This window comes from Pongo pygmaeus, chromosome 2 (genome assembly GCF_028885625.2).
Source record: "Pongo pygmaeus isolate AG05252 chromosome 2, NHGRI_mPonPyg2-v2.0_pri, whole genome shotgun sequence".
Lineage (NCBI taxonomy): Eukaryota > Metazoa > Chordata > Mammalia > Primates > Hominidae > Pongo > Pongo pygmaeus.
The window spans coordinates 203,845,001-203,860,853 of record NC_085930.1 but is presented as its reverse complement, the minus strand read 5'-3'; the positions used below and the strand labels follow the sequence as shown (position 1 = coordinate 203,860,853).

The window sequence follows — 15,853 nt, the reverse complement described above, 5'->3', positions numbered from 1 at the left end:
GGATCACTTGAGCCCAGGACTTTGAGACCAACCTGGGCAGTACAGTGAAACTGGTCGCTACAAAAAAAAAAAAAAAAGATTCTTTGCTGATTCTACTATGCGGCAAAATTTGGGAAACACTAAATTACTGTGACCTCAAAGTGAAAGATAAGACACATCTTATAGGAAGCAGAAAGTGAGATATGCTGTTAAAAAAAAAAAAAAAGAGAGAGAGAAAATACCACGGGGGTCCTTTTGAATAAAATGTGACCTTGTTTTTAGAAAATGCCTCCTGACTTTGAGAATTCCCCTTTCTGTCTCCCTGCCTCTACTTGCAAGAATTCGGATTGGGTGCCTCTCACCACACTGTCACACTGCAAGTCACTGAGGACAATGACAGCAATCAGTCGCTACATGGAGCTGACCATCGAGCCTGTGCAGCAGGTGAGTGGCCATCGGTCACAGCCAGGTGTCCGAGAGGGTGGGAAGCAGTCAGGGAAGGCTTCCTGGAGGAGGTGATGCTTTAGCTGAGGGATGAGCAGGAGAAAACAAGAGAAGCAGGTAAAAAAGAAGGAGCTTTCCAAGGCTGCAGTGGAGGGGCAGATGTGGGGGAGTGTTGGAGAGAAAAATATTTTCCCTGTCCCCTCATAACTGATGAAACAGAGTAAAAAGAAAGAAAAAAAAACAGCTTTAAATGTGCAAAGAAAAATGTGGCTCAAGGAGGTGGCCAGATGATGGAGGCATATATACCATATTAGGCTAAATCAAGAAAAAGAGGTTTGGGGTTCTGGGGTGGGAGGCAAGGTGAGGGAGGACCTGTGTGGGAAATAAGGATTTTCTTGCTATGCAGGTGAGAGTCTCTCGGGTGGAAGTAGCTCTCTTCCTGGTGCAGAAATATCAAATGGGAATTTCCTTTATGAAAGGGAAAATGTATACTCTATTTTCAGGCAGTTAGGGGAGGTTAATAGCTTCTGCTTCTACTGGTTTTCAAATACCTTTAGGTCTAAGGAATCCATATGCTAAAGAGGCATATTTCGGGGTGGTATATGCTGGTACCCTTTAGGAGTGAGGGGAGATGAAAGGGCTGGAGGAGGCAGGGGTCGGGTCATTTAGACACGGAGTCTATCATCTTTTTTTTTTTTTTTTTTTTTTTGAGACACTCTGTCGCCCAGGCTGGAGTACAGTGGCACAATCTCAGCTCACTGCAGCCTCTGCGCCCCGGGTTCAAGTGATTCTCCTACCTCAGCCTCCAGAGAAACTGGGACTACAGGAGCATGCCACCACGCCCAGCTAATTTTTGTATTTTTAGTAGAGACGGGGTTTCACCATGTTAGCCAGGCTGGTCTTGATCTCTTGACCTCGTGATCCGCTGGCCTCGGCCTCCCAAAGTGCTGGGACTACAGGTGTGAGCCACCGCACCCGGCCGTGTCTATCATCTTGAGAGTGATGGGAGTCGGGAGGCTTGAGTACTGGAGACTCAGGGTCAGATGTGCATTTTAGAGCCATCTGGGGAAGTTGTTGCGGGTGGCCTGGGGGAGAGGAGAGTAGCAGCTGAGCAGCCGAGCAGTCGGTCAGGGCCAGTCGGAAGCCCGAGGAAAAGGAAGTGTGACCTAAACTGAGGTTGGAGCAGACGGAGAAGCAGAGACGGAGTTGAGCGAGTTGGGAAGTGGAGCGCTGGAGGGGTGAAGAGGTGCGGGTGAGGGAGGGAGGGCTCCGGGTGACTCCCTGAGTTCTGGCCTACACGAGGGGTCCTCAGGAGGAAGAGAATTGGGAAAGAGGTGACGAGAAGTTTACCCCATGTCCCACTATTCCACCAAGACTGTCTTGTCAAGGTCACCGATGACCTCCAAGCTGCTAAATCCACCATCATTCCATTCTGAGATTCCACGCACCCAGCCACCAGCTGCTCCTGCTCTTCTGTGTTTCCTGCCACCCTCACAGGCTCTTCTTTCCCCTTGGCCTCTGCTGGGTCCTCCGGGTAAGCTTGACTGTGGAGAGGGAGTCCAACGCCTTGTCCCAGGCAGGCTCCCTGCTCCTGGTGGGCCCTGCAGTCCCACAGTCCCCTCGCTCTGCACACCAGTTCTTGCTGACTTCCCCCATTCGTGTCTCCGTCCTTTCCCCTCCCCTCAGTTCCCATCTCGGCTGCCCAGCTGCCCATTCAGCTGTCACCATATGGCATCTCACGCTTACCTCGTCCAACACAGAATTCTGGATTTCCATGCCCAGACCGGCTCCTCTCCCCATCTTCCTCATCTTAGTAAATGACACACTGTCTTTGCAGTGCTTCAAGCCCAAAATTCCTCTTTCCCTGGCCACACCCCCATGCCCATCCTTTCCTTTTGAGAGTCCTGTAAATGCTTCCTTATTTAAACTAGGTCTTGAGTCCAGCACCCTCCTGGCTATCATCCTCTCCACTTCTTCGGTGGTCCTGCCCTGCTCATCTCTAACGAGCAGCCAGAAGGATCATTCACAAATGTAAATTACATCTTGTTCCTCCTTTGTTTAAAACACTCCTGTGGGCCAGGGCTGTTGGTGGCCCACACCTGTAATCCTAATACTTTGGGAACCTGACGTAGGAGTATCGCTTGAGGCCAGGAGTTCGAGACCAGCCTGGACCACATAGCGAGACCCCGTCTCTCATCTCCTGTTCACTCCTGTCTAGCTGTGCAGTTTCTCTCCATTCCTCTGCGCAGAATGCTCTCTCCCTCCTGATTTTTCACAGCTGCCTCTTTCTTGTCTTTCCAGTCTTTCCAGCTTCAACGTAAATGTCTTCTTCTCCAGAGCTCTTTCCTAACCACCCAGTCCGAAGCAGGACCCCTCTGTCCTTCTACTCTATTTTATTACCTATTGAAATTCTCTGCAAAGCACTTATCACAATATTTTACTTTGGTTTGTCTGTGTCCTGCTGAGATGTAAACTTTATCTCCTGTCTCATTGACTCCTGGTGCCTATAACCTTGCAGTCCCGCTCTCCGTAAAGGTGTGTTTTGAATACATGGTCCAGTGGTGAGGGCCCCTGCCAGGCTGCCCAGACACACTGGTGCCCAGAGAGACTCTGGGCCTGAGAGAGAGGTTTTCTCTTTGTTGTTGTTGCTCCTTGTATCCTGGGTGCGCAGAACCTTGTGTATGACCTAAGCAAAGTTCAGAGAGATTCAGAGCATGCCTTTGTAGCTGAGAGCCCGCTTCAGCCATTAAACCATCTTTCCGAAGGGAGGGAGGAGGCAGGGTGTGTGGGGAACCCTTGGGAAGGCACGGGAGTTCCTGCAGCATCTGGCCAAAGCTTTACGCTGGGAAGTTCTACATCATGGGACTTCCGAAAGAGAATAGTGTAAAAGTTGTATTCACTTTAACCCTTCCAGTAGCTCAGTGTCGAAGGGATTCTTGCTGGGGAACAGACTCCATGAAAGAAGAGTGTGTTCCCCCTTCATTCCCTCCCACTGAAGCCCACAAGTGCATCTTTGAGCTTCCACCCAGCTTCTTCCTTCTGTGTCCATCAGAGGGCAAGAGGGAGCCCCGAGCCCCACTGTCCAGCTGGGCTGGCAGGTGCCTCCCTCAGTGCTAGGGGCACCCCTCCCATCACAGCCTATCTACTGAGGGTTAAGGACTTGCCAGGCTCTGAGTAAACAACAGCAGCCAACACTTACATGGTACTCATGGGCCAGAGTACTGGTCTAAGTGCTTTACACAGATTAACTTGACCCCACAGCTGACTCCCGAGTATTATACTCATTTTACACATAAGGAAACTGGGGGTTGGAGCAGTTAAGTGACCTGCTCAAGGTCACACAGTTCGTTGGTGATAGAACCGGATTCAGACCTGTCTCTACCCGAGTTTGTGCCATTGACCTCTATGCTGTACAGCCTTTTACTTGGCGTAATGACACCAAGTAAACACTTGATAAATGGCAATCTATTATTAATAAAATAATATTATTTACCATGTAAGTGTTACTAAAAATGAGCCTAACAACCGTATGAGGAAGTATCCTAGTGTGTTTTGCATTGCCATAAAGGAACACCTGAGGCTGGGTAATTTAGAAAGAAAAGAGGTTTATGTGGCTCATGGTTCTACATGTTTATGTGGCGCCAGCATCTGCATTGGTGAGGCCTCAGGCTGCCTCCACTCATGGGGGGAGGCAAAAGGGAGCAGGCTCCACATGGCAGGAGAGAGAGGAAGGGGTGCGAGGCTCCTTTTAACAAGCAGTTCTTGCAGAACAAAGTGAGAACTCACTCACCAGAAGGGCCCTTCCCCCAGGATCCAGACACCTCCCCCCAGGATCCAGACACCTCCCACCAGGCCCCACTTCCAACACTGGGATCACATTTCAACATGAGACTCGCTGGGGCCAAACAAACCACGTCCAAACCATAGCAGAGAGATACTATTATTATTATTTCTGTTTTATTTTATTTTTATTTTTTCTTTCTTTTTTTTTTGAGGCAGAGTCTCGCTCTGTCGCCCAGGCTGGAGTGCAGTGGCATGATCTCGGCTCACTGTGACCCACACCTCCTGTGTTCAAAAGATTCTTGATTCTCATGCCTCAGCCTCCCAAATAACTGAGACTATGGGCATATGCCACCACGCCTGGTTATTTTGTGTGTGTGTATTTTTAGTAGAGAAGGGGTTTCGCCATGTTGTCCAGGCTGTTCTCGAACTCCTGACCTCAAGTGATCCGCCTGCCTCGGCCTCCCAAAGTGCTGGAATTACAGGTGTGAGCCACCGTGCCTGGCCTGTATCTATTATTATTTTATTAACAATTAATAATGTTATTTTAAATTGAGGCACAGAGAGGTTAAGTAACTTGCCCAAGATCCCACAGTTAGAAAAATCACAGAAATAGGATTCAAACTAAGCCTGCCCGATTCAGGGACCTGGGCTTTTATGAAGAGAATATGCTCTCTGTGCTGCCACTTTGTACCTGCTCAGTTAGCAGTTTTAAACACTGTGGTAATGTGAATGTCCCAATGGGCAAGATTGTGGGGAAACAGGCACCCTGTTTGCCGTGTCCCCTGATACATACCCCATTAGAAGGGCCATCTGGAAATGAGTAAGGAGAGCTGCAGAGGTGCTCCCTTGTTTTCCCAGCAACCCCCCTGAGCACTGGTCCTAAGGAGCGATTTTCCAGGAGACGCAGGGGGAGCAGCACTGTGGTTCAGGCTGAGCCTCCAGAGGGGCAGAGGGGCCCCATGGGGCCATATGGATCAAATTCTGCATCCTCGGCTCGGAGCGTTTGAAAATTCTGTTTTATCTTTTGACGCAGGTGTGGTCAGGCCCTGGGCATTTATAGAATTTGTCAGTGTTGTTCCTGGGAGGCATCTGCTTCCCCACTCCCATCCAGAGCCTTCTGTTTCAGCATCCTTCCCAGCTGGGAAGCAGGGGGGCCCCTCACCTGTGTTCCTGCTTCCAGAATGCTGCCTTTGTTTCTCTTGTGGATTTTCTCTGCCGGTCCACCTGACTCTCACAGGAGCCTGTGCACTTAACCCATCAAGGGCTGAAGCCCCGCTGGATTTGGGTCGAGTACTCATAGCCATTCTCCTCATGTGTCCCAGGCATTTACATCTGAGCCCCATGACACCCCCTCACTGGAGGCAAAGCAGGGATTATCATCCCCTTTTATAGATTAGGAAACTGAGACTCAGAGAGGACAACTTTCTTTCTTAGGTGATGTGGTTTGGCTGTGTCCCCACACAAATCTCGTCTTGAATTGCCACGTGTTGTGGGAGGGACCCAGTGGGAGGTAATTGAATTATGGGGGCAAGTCTTTCCCGAGCTGTTCTCGTGACAGTGAATTAGTCTCACGAGATCTGATGGCTTCATAAAGGGGAGCTCCCCTACACAAGCTCTCTCTTTGCCTGCTGCCATCCATGTAAGACGTGACATGCTCCTCCTTGCCTTCCGCCAGGATTGTGAAGCCTCCCCAGCCATGTGGAACTGTAAGTTCATTAAACCTCTTCTTCTTCCCAGTCTCGGGTATGTCTTTGTCAGCAGCATGAAAACAAACTAATACATTAGATCACGTGGTTAATTTAGTGGAAGATGCTGGTCTAGAAAGCAGGTTGTTTGCCCTGTCATGTGTCAATGGAAAGACGTGAATCCTGCAGGACTTCAAAAGTTCAGCTGGTGGAGCTTTGTAGATCTCTGAGGAGTCCCCATGAGCCCATGGGGGGAAGCTTTGGTCTGAGACAGATAGATAGATTGGTAGATAGATAGATACACAGATAGATACGTAAATAGATACATAGATAGATAGATACATAGATAGATAGATACATAGATACATAGAAAATCTCACAAGTTTCTTTCTACCTTAAACCTCCCTAATTCATCCCAACTCACTTTCATCCCTGCTGGTGGGCATGAGGAAGGCCTCTATGGGGTGCGTTTTTAGCAGTAGCTATACAGATTTCAAATGCACATACTCTCTTTAATCCAGCAATTCTGCCTCTAGGAATTTATCCTTTACTCTGAAATCTTGGATGTACAGTGTAATTTACTGCAGTCAGTATTGATTGCAAAAGCAAGAGACTGGAAACACATTAAGCACCCATTAGTAGGGGATGGGTTAAATAGACTGGGAACACCTGAAATGCTACCCAAAACCTCCCAAATCTTCTGATACAGAGCTATCTCTAAGGCATAGTGTTAGGTGAAAAAAACAAGATGCTTAAGAGAATGGAGTGTGTGTTACCATTTTGGAAATCGGGGGAAATATGTGTACGTGCATTTGGTTGTATATGTATAGAGTATCTGGAGGGATACACAAGATGCAGGGCACTGGCTGCCCTGGGGAGAACTGGATGGCCAGGGCAGGAGAGCACAGGTAGATGCTGCCCTGCACACCCTTTTGTACATTTTGAACACCGAAGTATGTGAATGCTTTGACAATTCAACCATCAAAACTAAACTACGTGTCCTTGCCTGCCCTGTCTCACACACCTTGCAGGCAGGCTGCAGTGCCACCAGGCTGCCAGGTGACGGACAGACGAGCGCTGGAGATGCGTCCCTGCAGGAGCCCCCGTCGTACCCTCCTGTTCAGGTCATCCGTGTCCGAGTGTCTTCCGGCAGCTCCTCTGAGGTCTCCTCCATCAACTCCGACCTGGAGGTACACGGCTATTGCCTGCTGGGCGGGTGCGTGGGTGCCATCGTTCGTCGACACTTGCTGGGTGCTCCTTGGGGCTTGCACAGCTGTTCTCATCTTATCCACGTTAACCTCATACCTGCTAAATAATGAATGAGGCCAGGCGCGGAGGCTCACGCCTGTAATTCCAGCACTTGTGGAGGCTGAGGTAGGTGGATCACCTGAGGTCAGGAGTTCGAGACCAGCCTGGCCAACATGGCGAAACCTTATCTCTACTAAAAATACAAAAATTAGCCGGGCGTAGTGGCGGGCACCTGTAATCCCAGCTACCCAGGAGGCAAAGGCAGGAGAATCTCTTGAACCTGGGAGGCAGAGGTTGCAGTGAGCCGAGATTGCACCATTGCACTTTAGTCTGGGCAACAGAACGAGACTCCGTCTCAAAAAAAAAAAAAAATGAACTTCCGCGGGCCCCTACAGTCTGTGTCAGTACCAACAAGAGGTTTCCACGGTGACATTAGTCGCAGGGACACTGCATATTGGGGTCCGGTCTTCACAGATGACTTGCGCGATAAATGAATAATACATTTTTTAAAGCCTTGGTGTTGGCTGGGTGTGGTGGCTCACGCCTGTAATCCCAACACTTTGAGAGGCCAAGGCAGGCAGATCACCTGAGGTCAGGAGTTCAAGACCAGCCTGGCCAACATGGAGAAACCCTGTCTCTACTAAAAATACAAAAATTAGCCAAGCATGGTGGTTCACACCTGTAATCCCAGCTACTTGGGAGGCTGAGGCAGGAGAATCATTTGAACTCAGGAGGCAGAAATTGCAGTGAGCCGAGATCACGCCACTGCACTCCAGCTTAGCCAACAGAGCGAGACTCCGTCTAAAAAAAAAAAAGTCTCAGTGCTTCTCAAACTGATGTGCCCATGGGAGCTTTTCTTCCCCCGAGGAACACCGGCTGCATCCTGCTGTGTTAGGGGTGCCATACACAAGTGGGCCCTGTGGCGGGCACCATGGCTGACACCTGTAGAAACTTTACCTCATTTTGAGTTTTTATGTCTGTGAATAAAACACACGTCACAGCTTGGATCACACACCAGTGTAACTCGGGTCTGAGCTGTTCTCTGTCTTGGCCCCACCGCTGTGGTCCCAGCCTCACTCAGTGAGGAGGTTTCCGTTTGTCTGTGGAAAAATGAGGACCACAAGGACAACGTAGTGGCCGCTTGTATGTCAGTACACAATTGCCAGCTGTCTTTTGGTGCGGGGAGAGGACTGTCTTCCGTTTTGAGTTTGTGTCCTCCCAACTGTTTGGTGTTAAGTGCCCTTTTAGGAAAGAATGGTAATAGTAAGCAGTAGTTGGTGTTGAGTTTTTGGTTTGGGTTTTAATTGGCCTTATTTGGCAAAATAATCAATTAGCCAAAGTCCCCTAGATTGGTTGACCTTAAACTGACCCTTGAAATCTGAAACTCAGAACCACTGACTGGGATGAAGTCTGGATTCCTCAGGGTGGCAGTCCAGGCCTTTCACAGCCTGCCCGGCCTCTCACGCCCCCCTCCCCTCACTGGGAGCACTGCCTGGCCACGGACTCTTCTCTGGCCCTTTCGACACAGGTCAGAATCCGACCCAGAGACTAGCGGCTCCTTCCTCTGAGTGCCCAGAGCACATACCTTTCTTTCTTTCTTTCTTTTTTTTTTTTTTTTTTGAGAAGGAGTTCTCGCTCTGTCACCCAGGCTGGAGTGCAGTGGCACGATCTCAGCTCACTGCAACCTCCGCCTCCCGGGTTCAAGAGATTCTGGTGCCTCAGCCTCCCCAGTAGCTGGGACTACAGGTGCCTGCCACCATGCCTGGCTAATTTTTGTATTTTTAGTAAAGATGAGGTTTCACCATGTTGGCCAGGCTAGTCTTGAACTCCTGACCTCAGGTGATCCACCCACCTCGGCCTCCCAAAGTGCTGGGATTACAGGCATGAGCCACCGCGCCCGGCCTAGAGCACATACCTTTCTGACAGCACTTCCACTGCTGGCCGTGTACCCCGGGAGCCACAGCAGCCTGGGTTGCCTTTGTGTCTCTCTCTCCCTGCACCCTGGAGCACAGCTGGCCCCTGAGGGCTGGGTTTGAGTTAGGGACTCTGCATCCTTTGGGTTCATATTCCTGTGCCATTCTGTGTTGTGTGGTTCTTGGATTCGGTCTCAGAATTTGTAGGGCACCCAAGGCACGTGGCTGGCAGCCTGGAGCCAGCAGTCTTGGCAGAGATCTTAGGCTAAAGGGGACCGGAGTGAGCATGATGGCAGAGTGCATTCAGTGAGCAGGGACAGTGAAGTTGGTGACTCAGGGATGGTGACAGGGAGGGAGAAGCAACATTTGTTCTGGGGAAACAAGGTCGACTCTTGCCGCCCACCCTCAGTTGAGGTAAGGACTGCGTGTTGAACTTGAAAAATTCAGCAATTTGTCCTTGTAGCTGATTTGGGCTGTTTTCTTGTTTTTCAGTCTTTGTTCTTTGTCTACTCTTATCTCTCTCTTTTCTAGAAATCTGTTGTTTAAAATATGTAAATTCCGGCCAGGCATGGTGGCTCACGCCTGTAATCCCAGCACTTTTTGGGAGGCAGAGGCGGATGGATCACCTGAGGTCAGAAGTCCGAGACCAGCCTGGCGAACGTGACGAAACCCCGTCTCTACTAAAAATACAAAAATTAGCCTGGCATGGCCAGGCGGGGTGGCTCACACCTGTAATCCCAGTACTTTGGGAGGCCAAGGTGGGTGGATCACCTGAGGTCGGGAGTTCAAGACCAGCCTGACCAACATGGAGAAACCCAGTCTCTACTAAAAATACAAAATTAGCCAGGCGTGGTGGCGCATGCCTGTAATCCCAGCTACGCGGGAGGCTGAGGCGGGAGAATTGCTTGAACCCAGGAGGCGGAGGTTTCGGTGAGCAGAGATCATGCCATTGCACTCCAGCCTGGGCAACAAGAGCGAAACTCCATCTCAAAAAAAAAAAAAAAAATTAGCCAGGCGTGGTGGTGGGCGCCTGTAATCCCAGCTACTACTGGGCAGGAGAATCGTTTGAACCTGGGGGGTGGAGATTGCAGTGAGCCGAGATCACGCCACTTCACTCCGGCCTGGGTGAAAGAGCGAAACTCTGCCTCAAAAAAAAACAAGTAAATTCCAAGAAGACAGGGTCACATACTTAAATTAAGCAAGTGGAAATGAACGCTTTTGCCCATGCAAAAGGAATATATTTTTAGAAGTTCAGCCGCTGCAGCCTCCCTCCCCATAACCCTCACCCACCTCCTACCACAGTCTTGTTCCTTAATCCCCTAAAACATACAGATAATACAAATGACAAAGCCGCTGAGGTCCTGTAAAGAGATAGCTTAATACCAAACTAAACATAGATAACGGCAGGTCAAACAGGATTGTAAAGTTTCAAATGTAGACTGAATATAGACTTACAATAAATGAGCGAGAAATCTTTTTTCAGGTGTGTGATCCCCTGGGCCTTCTGGTAATCTATATTTTCTGTTCTTCTTCTTCTTCTTCTTCTTTTCGAGACGGAGTCTTGCTCTGTCGCCAGGCTGGAGTGCCGTGGCGCGGTCTCGGCTCACTGCAATCTCCGCCTCCCAGGTTCAAGCGATTCCCCTGCCTCAGCCTCCTGAGTATCTGGGACTATAGGCATGCACCACCGTGCCCGGATAATTTTTTTAATATTTTAGTAGAGATGAGGTTTCACCGTGTTAGCCAAGATGGTCACGATCTCCTGACCTCGTAACCCGCCCACCTCAGCCTCCCAAAGTGCTGGGATTACAGGCGTGGGCCACCGCGCCTGGCCTATTTTCTGTTCTTAAAAGTAATAAATGTTTCTGGGCTGGGCATGGTGGTTCACGCCTGTAATCCCAGCACTTTAGGAGGCAGAGACAGGCCGAGACAGGTGGATTGCCTGAGCTCAGGAGTTCAAGACCAGCCTGGACAACATGGTGAAACCCCGTCTCTACCAAAAATAAAAATAAAACAAATTAGCTGGGCGTAGTGGTACAAGCCCATAGTCCCAGCTACTTGGGAGACTGAGGTGGGAGGATTGCTTGAGCCCAGAAGGCGGAGGTTGCAGTGAGCCGAGATTGTGCCACCGCACTCCAGCCTGGGCATCAGAGACCCTGTCTGAAAACAAAACAAAAATAAATGTTTTGGTAGAAAATTTGGAAAAGGGGCTGGGCTTGGTGGCTCACATCTGTAATCCCAGCACTTTGGGAAGCTGAGGTGGGTGGATTACCTGAGGTCAGGAGTTCGAGACCAGCCTGAACAACATGGTCAAACCCCATCTCGACTAAAAGTACAAAAATTAGCCGGACATGGTGACACATGCCTGTAGTCCCAGCTACTCGGGAGGCTGAGATAGGAGAATCACTTGAACTCGGGAGGCGGAGGTTGCAGTGAGCCAAGATCGAGCCATTGCACTCCAGCCTGGGCAACAAGAGCAAAACTCCATCTCAAAAAAATAACCCAAGAAACAAAAATTAGCCAGGTGCAGTGGCACGCGCCTGTAATCCCAGCTACTCAGGTGGCTGAGGCAGGAGAATCACTTGAACCCGGAAGGCAGAGGTTGCAGTGAGCTAAGATCAAGCCACTGCACCCCAGCCTGGACAACAGAATGAGACTCTGTCTCAAAAAAAAAACCAAGAAAAAGAAAATAAAAAGAAAATTTGGAAAGTGTAAAAAATGTGAAGAAGAAAATTGAAATTAACCCCCAAGCCTACCAACCAATGGCCGCCTCCTGGTAGTGAGGTTGGGCCAGCCTGACATGCCCCGCTATTTGCTTGAAGCAGTATTCCTTGAAGATCCTGGTTCATCTGTGGCTGAAGGTGGGCGGGGCGGTGTCTTTGAGCAGATGAAGTGTCACCACACTTCGCCTGGCTGTTGGGTCACTCATGCAGCACACATTTTCTGCCGGTGGGAATTTAAAGGAAACATCCGTGAGGGACCGATAGACTGGCCCCAGCCCACCGCATAGGGTGGCAGGCACTTGGTAAACCAGTCACAGTTGAGAGTCTAGTCCTCCACCGCGCCTTTCCAGACCATACCCTGGAGAGACAGAGCATAAGACTGATGTCAGGGCCTTACGTCCTCACTTCCTCTGGTTCGTGACTTCTTTTGCTCCCAAGAGAATTGTGTAATTCAAATATTTCATGGCGTTGGGCTCAGACCACCCAGGGCGTCTGTCTCCGCTCTTGGACTGCCCCTGGCCTGGCTGCCAAGGCAGGCTGCGGTTCCCTCAGCCACCTCCCATTGTCTGTCTGTTACTCACCAACTCGGCTTCTGTTTGATCCCTTGAGCTGACGAGTGAACGCTCTCTGACTCCCACTGTCGGGGCCTGTGGACCTGGGAGCCACTCTGTGTCTTTAAGGTGACGTGTTTACCTTATCTGTGGTCCTTTCTGATTTGGTAACTTAACTCTGGGATGGGGTGATGGTTTTATGTCCGAGTTCTTGGGGCATGGACCGACTGTTTTGAATACTTCTTGCAGTACGCTAGGGGAAGTGGAGAATTGAATGGTGCCTCAACACGCCGTGGTACCCCCAGCACTCCAGTTCATAAAGTGTTTTAAATCCATTAACAAGAAAAGCGGTGCTCACTGCGAACAGTGACTGTGCTAGGCACGGTATGGGCTATCCTTTCCTAGCACCGTTTGCCTTAACAGCCTGAGTCAGGAGACTGGGACTAGGTAAGTTTAAGTCACTTACCTAAGAAAACATAATAATGGTGATAAGAAGAAGTGGCAGGGCTGGGGTTTGAACCCAGTTCTGTCTGCTGTGAAGCCTCTCCTGTTAACCGCTGCACTCCACTGCCTTGGCAGAGACTGGTACCCCGGGAGGTGTGCAGGAGCATGTTTATTATCCATTATTCCCATTTTACAGATGAGAAAACGGACCCTCTGCCCAAGTGTCTTTTCACTCCAGCTGTGCTCTGACTCTGTTCTCAAGGAGTGTCAGAACAGGAGACGGCTGAGACAGACAGGACCACGGGCATGTGGGGCTCACGTGGAAGGAGAACTTCACTGCACTGGTCAGGGTACCAGACGAATCATGTGAGCGCCTCAGTGTGACCAGTAACCGTGTAGAGAGGGCTTCTTCCTGGGCTCTGCAGATTTCTGTACATCTCCATAGCAGATGGCATACTCCATGGAGACTGTGGATCCATTCATTCATCCATTCACTAGCCCACCCATTCAATACAACGTCAGCCTCACTCCTGGCAAAGCCATCTGAAGGGCACAATGAACAGATGTTGAATAAGGGTTCCTGAGCTCAGAGTCCCGTGTGTGGGGTCTACATGTAGGTGACAGAGGCCCAGAGAGAGCAGGACTTGTGGGAGTGACCCCTCACTTTCTGGGACAGCCAGAACCTATATTATAAATGCAGGCTTGACTTCCCCCAGCATTGAAACCGCTGAGGATATCACATTTCACTGTTGTTTTTACCTCAATGGATCAGGGGTATGTGTGACAGCAGGGAAGGGACCAAACATGTGTGCTGTGAAAGGCCTGAAGTTCACTGCTCCTGTAGGTTGAATTTATTTTTCTTTTTTCTTCTTTTTTTTTTTTTTGAGACACAGTCACCCATGTTTGAGTTCAATGGCACAATCTCAGCTCAGGGCAACGTCCACCTCCCAGGTCCAAGCGATTCTCCTGCTTTAGCCTCCTAGTAGCTGGGACTACAGGCACCTGCCACCACACCCAGCTAATTTTTTGTATTTTTAGTAGAGACGGGGTTTCACCATGTTGGCCAGGATGGTCATGAACTCCTGACCTCAGGTGATCCACCCACCTCAGCCTCCCAAGGTGCTGGGATTATAGGCGTGAGCCACCGTGCCCAGCCTCCTGTACCTTTTAAAGGCTTCCTTTTCTTTCTTTCTTTTTCTTTAGCCTCTGGGATTCAAGAAAAGTTTCAGTCCACCTTTGTGACAAAAGTACATTTATAGACAGCATCTAGTCATTTTTTCCCTTCTGTGCTTCCCAGCATTGCCAGAGACGGGGTATAAGCTTTATAGGAATTCTGCAAGGAGGCTGTTTCTGTCATTGGAACAAAGTCTGCATGGTGAAGACTGCCTGTGCCTGGAGCCAGTGCAGTCCTGTGTGGGTGTGCGTGTGCGTGTTGGTGTGTGCACGCATGCCCATGTGTGGGTGTACCTGTGTGGGCCATGAGAACAGTGCCAAATGCCAGATTGCTCTGTCTGAAGAGGGCCAAGTCCCAGGCCCGTGTGTCCCTGTTGATTCTGTGCCTAAGGCTCTTGATAACCGAACTGCTTGTTCTCTCTCTCAACTTGCTGGCACCAGCAGATAAGGGTATATTCCCCTGGATGTCTGTCCTTTTTAAAGCCAAATCATTCGTTGTGGGAAAAAAGTATGCATGAGAAAGATGCTTCACTAGGCCCCAAAGGGAAACGGGCTGTGCAGGGGAAAGAACCTTGACCCAGGAGTCAGATGCACATAGGGGCTTTTGAGATGAAGTCTTGCAACCTCTGCAACCTCCATCTCCCATGTTCAAGCGATTTTCCTGCCTCAGCCTCCCGAGTAGCTGGGATAACAGGCATGCGCCACCACACATGGCTAATTTTGTATTTTTAGTAGAGATGGGGTTTCTCCATGTTGGTCAGGCTGGTCTTGAACTCCCGACCTCAGGTGATCTGCCCGTCTCAGCCTCCCAAAGTGCTGGGATTACAGGTGTGAGCCGCCGCACCCAGCACTGAGTCAGTTCTTACACACAGAAAGGCTTCCATCAGGAAAACAGAAAAGTAAACCACCAGCAAAATGTGTGAATGCATCTTGGTAGCACAGCAGTGCAGGCTGCTGTCTGCCCAGATACCACTCTGGAAAACTTCTATACTCTTAGTCTCTAGAGGCATTTCCAATCCAGCTGCCCCAGATCCACGTAAGAGCCTCGTTACTTCCACCTGGACTGGTGCAGGAGCTCCTGATTGCGGTGCAGGAGCGCTCTGCCTCCTTTCATTTCTGTCCTGCAGGGAATACAGCAGGATTTTCCAACACTCGACCCCAGCCCGATGCTTCCCTGCTTGAGGCCTTCTGGGCACCTTGCTGCTTACAGTTTCAAGCCCAGGCTCCTAAGCCTGAGCTCCAGAACGCCTCCCCATCTGTGCCATCTTTGCAGGTCCTTGCCCATGCACCCAGCCAGCTCTCTCTTCTCTGGGTTTCTCTGCCTATCTGTCGTCTCCTACCTTTCACTGTCCTGTCTAAACCCCCCTTCCTCCAGGAAGCCTTTCATGATCCTGAGGAGGGCTGTCAGATATAGCAGGTAAGAAATACAGACCATCGGCCAGGTGCGGTGGCTCACGCCTGTAATCCCAGCACTTTGGGAGGCTGAGGCGGGCATATCACAAGGTCAGGAGTTTGAGACCAGCCTGACCAACATGGTGAAACCCCATCTCTACTAAAAATACAAAAAAATTAGCCTGGCATGGTGGTGCGTGCCTGTAATCCCAGCTACGCAGGAGGCTGAGGCAGGAGAATCACTTGAACCCGGGAGGCGGAGGTTGCAGTGAGCTGAGATCACGCCATTGTACTCGAGCCTGGGCGACAGAGTGAGACTCCATCTCAAAATAAAATAGAGAGAGAATGAGAACTGAAGCTGGTGTATGTCTGGCCAGTCTTAAAACTTTACAATCCATCCCAAGTCCAGCACCATCTCACCTCCCCAAGACTGCGGAGATGTCACTTCTCCCCAAATGTAAGAGTAAAGAGTTGGACAGATGGTTTCTGAGGCACCATCCAACTTCCACAGTCTAAAATTT

General features: G+C 50.0%; 1 protein-coding gene across 12 annotated transcripts in view; it reads left to right on the top strand.

Moving 5' to 3' along the window:
- Window positions 1-15,853, top strand: part of TMEM44 (transmembrane protein 44) — a 45,246-nt gene that overhangs the window by 21,150 nt on the left and 8,243 nt on the right. For 5 of the 12 annotated variants that reach the window (XM_063662570.1, XM_063662569.1, XM_063662571.1 and 2 more), the window contains exons 8-9: window positions 262-423; window positions 6,923-7,081. In XM_063662570.1, coding sequence (XP_063518640.1) covers window positions 262-423; window positions 6,923-7,081 — 321 coding nt within the window. The other 7 variants (XM_063662572.1, XM_063662573.1, XM_063662574.1 and 4 more) reach the window with 5 other exon arrangements.